We start from the raw sequence: 10138 nt of genomic DNA on the forward strand, positions 1-10138 counted from the left end.
CTCTTCGCATCCACATCCCTAATGTTTGACAATGGCTCCGCTTCAACCATTTCGTGAAATAATCCGTTCCAACAAGCAACCACCTTCTATTCCCTGCTGCCTTTGGGAAAGGCCCCACAATGTCCAAGCCCCACTGAGCAAAAGGCCATGGACTAGACAGAGGGTTAAGGACACCTCTTGGTTGATGAATGTTGGGAGCATACCTCTGACACTGATCACACCTCTGACACTGATCACACTTTCTTGCATAATCATGTGCTTCTCTCTGCATGTTAGGCCACCAATACAATTGAGTTGACAAGTTATTGATTCTTATATAAATCTATCATTAACACCACTTTATTTACTATCATCAATAATTTGACCCCTTTGTAGTTGTAAAATATGTTGTAGATATATAATTAATGAAAGAAGAGAAGTAATTCTAAAATAATTTGGACCATAAAAAACTAAAGTACCTTCTTGGCCCTTACAGTTTAGATTATTTTCATTTTGATATTTACATTTCAACATTTTAGTCCTTCGTATTTGATTCTATTTTGATATTAGTCTTACCGTCCATTTCTGTTAGTAATCTAGAGACATGTGACATTATATGGGTGATGTGGTTTAATGGAGGCAACTTATCTGGTAGTTAACGATCAAATTACTAATAGAAATTTTTAACATAATATAAAAATTAAATTATACCATAAAGGGTCAAAATAGAAATTTTGATATGTAAATGATCACAATTACAAACTTTATTCCCAAAAGTGTACTTTAGTTAATAAAAAAAAAAACCCAAAGCATGCCCACCCCCCGTTATTAGCATGTTTAGAAGTTTGGAAAGAGAAAATTTTATACGGTGGAAGGAGAGGAGAGGAGAGGAAGAAGAAATGGTTAATCATTCCCTTTTTTTGAATGTTTTAAAAATTAAGTAAAGGTAGAAAAATTAATATCTCTCACTTTTATTTGGATGTTTTATAAATTAAAAATAGTAAGACATCATAGAAATTAATAATTTCATCCCAATTTTTAATTTAAGTTAAAATTAATATCATAATCTTTAAAAAGTTTGAAGGGGTAAGATATATATCTCTCCAAATACCCTTAATGATTGTTATCTAGTAGTTATGTGGTAGTTAACAATCAAATTACTAACATAAATTGTTGACATAATATAAAAATTAAATTATACCATAAAGGGTCAAAATAGAAATTTTGATATGTAAATGGTCACAATTACAAACTTTATGGCCAAAAGTGTACTTTAGTTATTAAAAAAAAAAAAAACTCCAAAGCATGGCCACTCCCCCCTTAATAGCATGTTTAGAAATTTGGAAAGAGAAAATACTATAAGGAGGAAGGGGAGGAGTGGAAGGAGAATTGGTTAATCATTCTCTTTATTTGGATGTTTTAAAAATTAAGTGAAGATAGAAAAATTAATATTTCTCGCTTTTATTTAGATATTTTATAAATTAAAAATAGTAAGTGCGCATACCCTATCCTCAACTAGTGGGCTTGCTGCTTCATTGGGCTCACAATTTATTTATTATAGTGAGTTTATGGATATCCTACAATGGGAAACTCCTTAGGATGGGAACTAAAGCTTGTAATACCACCAAGTAAGTTTCCCAAACAGTCTTGCTCTTAACTTTCTTCTCCTTTCCTTTTACACTCTCTAGTTCATTTTCTCTCGTGTCCAACCTTTCCTCTCTGCTTTTCTCTTATTTATAGCCTCCTTTAGTGGGCTAGCTATAATTACTTTTAGCATTTCTCGTGCAAGTGAGGTTCACTAGAATTATTTCAGACGTAATGAGGCCCCACTTTAGAAATAGAGACTCTATCTTTAGGACTTGCTCTAGATGCCGAACGCTTCTTAGTGGCCGTATCCCCCAAGCCATTACCGAGGTACATCGCGAGCAGGATTGAACCCCCGAGGTCCTAACGACCCCTGGCTTAAGCTGCTGAGCAACATAGATTGGGCCTACCAGGAAACCATTATCGACCCCATAACATTTGAGCCTACTAGTAGTGGGCCAATAATCGTCCAGTAAGACATCGTAAAAATTAATAATTTTATACCAATTTTTAATTTAAGTTAAAATTAATATCATAATCTTTAAAAATGTTTGAAGGGGTAAGATATATATCTCTCCAAATACCCTCAAACATTTTTCTCCACCCAAATTAAAATAAGATCCAAACAAAATGTATTAAATGATCCTCTCGTTTTTTTCTTCTCTCTTTCCCTTTCATCCAAACACAACATTACTCCTTAACCTTGTCTTCTCATAGAGCATTCATTAATATCTATATGCAAGGTCCCCCTGACCAGGGGCGGAGCCAAGGGGGGGCGAGAGGGGGCAGCTGCCCCCCCTGACCTGCCCCATAATTTGTATATAATAGTTTTTTTTTTTTTTTGAGAAGCTTATATAATAGTATAATAATAGAGTTTGATGTTAGAAAGCCTAAATTGCCCCTACACATATCAGAAAGCATGTTAGTGTAAGAGAAAAAAACAATCACCATACTAGTTTTCGTCTTTTCCTAGTGGGCCATTTAAATAGTTAAATTCACTATTATAAAATTTCTTTGCTTCTCACAGGGTCATAGTATATAATACAAACTACAAATTACAAACTGGTATTTTTTAGACATAAAAAAGGTCAATGATGAAAAAATTAAAATCACCTTCTTTTTGTGTATAGAGCATTAAAAAAATCTACTTTGTGTTCTTTCCATTCAAGATGTAAATCACAATATATGATTTAATTTTTTGTTTAATGACCCACATGTATGAGATGATGTGCTAAGTTGAGGAATGTTGTAAAATTGCTGTGAATTTTTATTGTATCCTTGACATGACTTATATTTTCTTCTAATTTTTTCACAGTTTCATACTCTTTCTATAAATCTTAATTTTAACTACTTAAACAAATAAGAAACATATGCTTAATTCTACAAATTTTTTTAAAAGAATGCAAGGCACTGAAACATTAATACAACTTTATAGGTATATTATTATATTCCTAACACTCCTACATTAATTTATTTTCTCAATTTATTTTAATTTCAACATTATGTATTTAGATTGTTTTTTATTTACTATAATTTGATTATTTTTGTTTTCTTTATTTTAATGATATGAAATACATACACACACATGTAGTTAATTGAGCTTATGAAGAAACATGATCATAATAATGAGTATCAAAGTATCATTTAATCTTGCCCCCTTGAGTTAAAATCCTGGCTCCGCCACTGCCCCTGACCCATGAGGGACGTAGTCATATTATAGACACATCAACTGCCAATGAAAGTAGAGGCTGATGTTGAAAAAGAAACTAGCGAGAAAACAAAGGAACTGTTCGCCTCTGGTAATGTGATCACTACCTGGTCTCTAAAGCCTAGACAGCTGACGGCGTTTTCTTTGGTAAACGCTAAACACTCATACTTTGAGACTCCCCAAGTTTCCACTCGTCTATAGTATTATAAAATTGAGCTTTATGTTCTTCAAGGAAATAAACTAATACTAATGATAGTGTGGAAATGCGATATTATGAAGAAGCCAATGCTAATGATAATAGTATGAAAACACTGATTATATGCCAGCGTTCTTCAATGATGGCCCGCCATTCCAAATAAAACAAACACTAGTTACAAAAAATCTGAGACCAAAGTTCCTTTTGGGTCCATTGCTAATAATGTTTCAATGAGTTGCCCGAGGTTGTGGCAACACTTAATTTATAAGGTTAATGGAGTATCAATGTGGACTTTTGAGGCTCAACTTCTAAAGAGAGATTAAATTATCCTTAATATTAAACTAGATTCTGGTTTTTCTAGCTTAATTTGGTTCATGGGAAAGCAAAATATCGTGCTACAAAACATGAATATTGATGAAAAAATGTATTGAATGGAGGTAATTATTAATTAATTAATAATTCCTGTTGAAAGAACAGTTTTAGACAGCCGATTGGCATTGACTCAATTTTGAATTGGAATGAAAAAGGTTCTCTTTAGGAATAAAACCAAGAAAAAGGTTGTTATCATGGAGCTGCAGGAGTGGGAAAAGGGTCCTCAATTGTATGCTAGGAGATTGAGACTAACCCTTGGAGAAACCGAAGAAAAAAAAAAAAAAAAGAAGAAAACACAAAATAGTAATAATAATAAAAAAAGCCTGTGAAAAGGAAAACACGAAGACCAAAAAGAAAAACTAGGAGGGTAAATTGTCTCTTTATACTTTTTCACATGGGGATATGAGCATGCTCCTGCACTGTGCATCTCTCTCCTTTCTAAAAGACTGAGAGCCTCTCTCTCTCTCTCTCACTTTGGTGTGTGGGATGGGAAATTGGGAATAGGATTTGCTAAATGCTCTTGTCTATTTGACTTTGGCCATTTATTCTCGTCAACAAAGCTTCCACCACGTCACTCATATCTGTCTTTTACATATTTATTTCTTGACGAAGTTGTGACCAAATAAAAGTCCATTTTCATTATAAAAAAAGAAAAGTCCATTTTCAACCATGCATTCGTATAGCAATTAGCAGAGAATGCCATGCGTGTCTCACCCAATATGGTTTTTCTGCCATGTATTACTTCAATCTGAATCTGACTAGTAAGGGCACGATTTTTAGTAGAAGTGATAGAACTGGTCTCCATGACAGTCCAACTAGCATGAATAAGGCGTCGAGAAGATCCCGATAATATACAAACTTACAACAACAAAAAAAAAAGAGTAAAAATTATATAAAAAATAATAATTACTTCAAATCTTATTTATTTATTTTTAATTCCTACAAGTATTTTTTTAATCTTTTTTATCTCTACAAATACTGAAATACATCATTTTATACACACACATTTTTGTGTTTGGTTACTATTTTTTTAAGGTGAATCGTATTTTTCTAATTTTTATTGTAGTATGTTATATTTGCCTAATATATAACTAAATTTTATAAGTTTTAAATTTATTATTCAAATATTTCATCTAATAATCAAAACTCATCACAAAATTACAATGTTATCATAACCAAAATTAAAATGAAACCAAATGAATAAAAAATAGACTTTATAATAACTTATTATTTAAACAATTGGTAGACATTCAAATTCATAGATTGCGTTTTGATATAAACTCAAATTCTTATTTCCACAAAAAACTAAGTATTAACCCTAACCCAAACCAAAATTCAATCAAAGAAATAAAAGGGAAAGAGAAAACTTTTTGATTGAAAATTAAAAAATAAAACACAATACCAAACACATATTAAAAATAAAACAAACAAAAAAGAATCATCAACCTTAATTAGATTTATAAGAAATTAAAAAACAAAAATCCACCAAGAGAGAGAGAGGGAGAGGGTACTTATAGTTTTTGTGTGTGAAAATATGGATTGAATGGAGAAAATGATATCAAATTTATACAAAATAAAATATAGACAAAAAGAGTCAAAATATAAGAAAGATAAAACCAAATGCAACTTTCTAGGCAATAAAACCAAATATTTATAATGCACAAGAAATAGGCTCAAATTAAATATTTTCAATTTTAAAATAAATTCATCTTAAAGAAATTACTTCATTCTTTATAGAACCTAGATAAAAATGAGCACAATTAGAAGGTTTTTTTCCAATTAATTTTGTAAAATTTTTCTTTCAATACTTGAGAAAGAAGGGATTTGAATCCTAAACATCTTTGTTGGAAACACCAAAAAGTGTTAATTAAGTTACAAGACTTGATTTTTTTTTTGGTAAGGATATTTGTTGTGTTAGCATGTTCCATGCCAAATTTCATTGTATTTTGCAAAATTGATTTCATGTATTTGTGTTTTATTGAGTTGTATTGCATTTCAAGATGAGAGGATTAAAATCTGAAGTTGAAGTTGCAATACCAACAATTTCACTTGAGAAAACTGAGGATGCCAGGTGAATTTTAAGCGAAGTGAGCAATTTAAAAATACAATACACAAATTTTTATCTGAAACTCACGACTTTTGGTCTAGCAAGTTTAAGAACTTGAGAAAATTTAATTGGTTTAATCCTCTATTGTTCCTATCCAATTAATCATTTTATAAATCTCATAATACCCACTATTTTTACACCAAATTCTCTTATTGAAGAGTGAGAGAGCTAACGGCACCATTAGAGCAAAACCCACTGTAATCTCGATACCTTTACCCTCTCCAAATTGCCTCAATCATGAAGAGGAGACCCAAGCCATACACCTTGATACCTTAAGTGATCATAGATTGAAGCTTGGAGCTGGAAATCATACAAGTAATCCTAAGAAATCTTCAAGAGGCCTTGAATGCCCAAGTCCTTGGACTTTGTGATTGACAACCCAACTAGTAGAATCGGAAGCTAGTGAAAAGAAAGAGTTGGTGCAATCGAGTGCTAGCAAAAGGTGGAAGCTCACGTACATCTACACTTACTTAAAACTTGAAAGTTCTATGTATTGCAACCATCTTTGTTAGTGAATTGATCCGATGGGTGGGACATAGAGTTTAAGCTCGTTTTAGGTTTTTCTCTCAAACACATCTTGGGTTGGGTGTGTGGGTTTTTGATTATATCCACGCAACTATGTGATTGGCTAATTAATTATCTAGGCTTAATTGACTAATTTGCTAAAATTAGTAATTAACCATAATTGGGGTCTAAACTATTTTTTATTTTTTAGATAAAATTTTCTCCTAAATTAGTATAGAAAATTCTTCTTTATTTCATTCCTTGACAACTTATAAAATTATTAATATATATTAATTAAACAAGTCACGTGACATAATACACTTTAGCTAATTTTATTAACAGTGGATTAAAGAATTTTTTCTCCAAATAGATTTGAAAATAAACTTTTTCATTTTAATTTTTTAGAAAGTTAGATCCCAAAAGACAAAAATGAAAAATCCCATATTCGGGATAGAGATGATCATCATTCATCACCTAAAGAAAACCCAAAAAGGCCTGAAGGACATATATATAATGATGAAATATCTATATTTTGTACGGTAAGCCCCAAAAGTCAATGTAAAAAACAGAAGCATCATTCGCAATATATGTAATGATGAGAATCTGAAAATATTCAAACCAAGCCTCGTTAACCAAGCATGCGGACCCCATTCTAAATATCTATGCTACATTTACATTTAAACCCCCCCAAAAAAAAAACCCCCTAAAATAAAAAAATAAATTAAACATTTATTATTAATTAAGCTAATAACATGGGGTCTCTTAAACTTAAACATAAGAAAAAAAGAACAGAAAAAGAGAAGCTAAGAACATGGGAACTTTTCAAGTTTAGGCTGTAAACATCATCTGTTTTGTCCTGCACTGCACCCATTGCATATGTGGTACAACTCACACAGCCTAGAAGAAATGGGGGCAATGGATTTGGAGGTGCCCTCTGTTCCCCGATACCCCCATCCCATAAAGCACCATACATTTTTCATATTCTACCCCTTTTTGTTTTTTTGTTTTTTGCCTTATCCTAAAAGTCCTACCCTCTCCAAACAATGAAGTCGGCTGCCTCTCTATTTGCTTCGAGTCTTTGAACAATCAGCTACCGTTGATAAAGCTGAAATATTTGATGAACTTCTGATGCAATCTCATCAGCAGATCCTAATTTACACTCATCCTCCATCTGCATCACCAACCACACCCAAAACCCACACCAAAATCACACCAGTCCAAAATAATACTACAATATATTAATATAACAGATACTCTTAAAATTATGCAGAAAAAAAAAAGTAACTAGTATTAGGGTTGCTTGAGCTTCAAGTCAGAATGGTTGACTAAAAAGAAACAGGAAAAGACAGAATAATACCTTGAGATTGAAAGAGTAAAGTACTGAGCTCTCCGAGGAGGTAATGTTAAGGTGCAAAACTGTGAGCCTAAGATCCTCCAATGCAACAATGGCTTTGAGCAACTGACCAGGCCTCCTTTGGCTATGAATTTTCAAGTTAACATGAGTTTGAATCACCGTCACTTCTATCTCCGCCACCTCAGATTTGTTCTCTGCCTTCACCTCTTCTCCACAGTTTCCTTCGTCAGAACCAATTCTACGTTGTGGCAACATAAAGAAGCCATTGGATGGGACCACAGTGGAGCTTTCGTTTCCTTCTTTGTTTTTTCTCATTCTCTTTTGTGCTTCAAGGGAATGAAGTAGCTGCTCTAGTTCCTTCACAAAGTCTATTGCACCTCCAATAATAGAAGCTTGGTCACCCTTAATTTTAACCAAAACGAAGAAAGCTTCAATCTTTCAAAATTGAAAAACTAAAGATTGGAACTTTATAGAATTTAATGATATATAATTACCCTTTGAATATAGGAGGCGGGCATGAGAGACCTGAGGACATTGAGATGGTCATTCATTTGGCGTCTCCGGTTGCGTTCTACAGCAATGTGGGTCATGCGCTGGTTCTCTACCTCTTCTTTGTTCTTGGTTGGTCTTGTTCGCTTTCGCTTTTTTCTCTCCCGTGTAACTGTTGGTAGAGATTTGGAGAACTGGGTTTGTTTAGGCCAGGATTGTGGGTTAGCCCAAGGAGGTGGAGAGCCCGAGTTACTTTCTATGCAATGTTTTTCAGCTGAGTTGGGTTTTTCTTGGTTGCACTCTGAGCTCACAGTAGCTTCGAGACATGAAGCTGAATGTGGGTGTTGAAGGTCCATGGTCTCGGATTTCATTGGTGAATGTAGCTCTACTATGTCATTGGTGACACAGCTCTCAAGCTCTAGGGCCTGAATTTGGGTTTCCATTTCAGGAAAATAGGTGTACACCTCGCATGGCTTCTTTAGGTGTTGCAATCTCAACAGTGTTTGAAAACTAGGCTCTTTGAAAGGCAAAAAGTGGGGGGATCCCACACTCTGTAGCATCTGAAGAAATGGCATTTTGTCCTCTAACATTGAGTTTGAAAAGTGTGCTTCTTCCTCAACTTTCAAGCTTTCCGTGGTCACAAATTCTTGCTCTAAACAACCCAGGTCTGAATGGTCCCCAAAGAACTGCAAAGAAAGAAAAAAAAACCAGAAAATTAGACAATAAAAGAAGAGGGAAAAAAAAATAAGAAGAAAATTTTATTCTTCTCTGCGCTACAAAGTTTAAACCCAACCTCCAATGGGAGCAAGATAAATACTTTCATGTATTGGGTTGGGGGGTTCCAGTCTCCCCAGTGAAAAGAGAGAACAAGAGTGGACGAGAATAGAATTTGTTAAAAAGGAAAACAGCATGGAATATGTTAGCTTTTCCAGGAAAATAACACTAGGCATTAAATACAAGCATTTTGAGAAGTAAATGTAGTCTATTTCTTGATTCTAGAGAAGGGATTCAAGAAAAGGTAAAGCTATATAGAAATATAGAGTACGAAGTGAGCTTGGTAGTAACATACACAGGGATTCATGGGTCCTTGGAGCCTCTCCATCACAGCTAAGCAGAAGTTGTTACAGTACGCCTTAAATTCTATGTCTCTCTCTCTCCCTCAGTGACCAACATTCCATATAGTGATACTAACAAAACAATTGTAATAAATGTAACCTCCAAGAAGCAGAACGAGACCCCATATCATATCCAGCCCACAATTTATTCCTTTGTTCCAGAAACTACATGCTAGTGATACCCTTAAATAGAATACATTAAATGCTTTGCTTTGAAGAACTCACACAGACGGACAGTGAGAGAGAGAGAGAGAGAGAGATAGTAACAAGAACTAAAAATAGGGCTTGGGGAGAGGTGAAGAAGGGTTAATAAAAAAGGTGAAGAAAATGGAAACAGAAAGGGATGTGGTAAGAAATGAAGGGTGGAAATTACTCAAGTGAGTTTGAAGATATAACAGATATACTTGAAACTCTAGGAGTTGGTGAGACTTAGCAGAAGAGAGAGACAGAGAGACGAAAGGTAGGGTTGTCTGGTTTACAAGGTCCTAAGCATTATTGGCGGAGGCAGTTTTGTCCGGCAGCGGGGACAGACAGTTGTGGGGACTCTCTTTCTCTCTCTTCAGAGAGCTGGAAGAGAGAGTACGGCAAAGAAAGAAGGAAAAAAAATAAATAATAAAAAAAAGAGAAGAAAGAAAGAAAGGCTTTGGAAAGTCCTTCTATGGATTGTGTCATTGCTCATCACTAGTCTGATGATAGGTCATTCCCGTTTCCTACATTTTCCCAATTCGAT

At 33.9% G+C, this 10138-nt stretch overlaps 1 protein-coding gene across 1 annotated transcript; it reads right to left on the minus strand.

Annotated features, from left to right (window-relative positions):
* Positions 1–7440: 7440 nt before the first annotated feature.
* Positions 7441–9884, minus strand: LOC142638546 (transcription factor bHLH67-like). The gene is made up of 4 exons (XM_075812572.1): positions 9363–9884; positions 8299–8979; positions 7808–8206; positions 7441–7621 (listed from the first exon to the last, which is right to left on the minus strand). Exons 1-4 carry the CDS (start codon positions 9393–9395, stop codon positions 7541–7543), a joined length of 1194 nt encoding a protein of 397 aa, XP_075668687.1. The 5' UTR covers positions 9396–9884; the 3' UTR covers positions 7441–7540.
* Between the last annotated feature and the right edge of the window lie 254 nt (positions 9885–10138).

Source organism: Castanea sativa, chromosome 6, assembly GCF_040712315.1.
Source record: "Castanea sativa cultivar Marrone di Chiusa Pesio chromosome 6, ASM4071231v1".
Classification (NCBI taxonomy): Eukaryota; Viridiplantae; Streptophyta; class Magnoliopsida; order Fagales; family Fagaceae; genus Castanea; species Castanea sativa.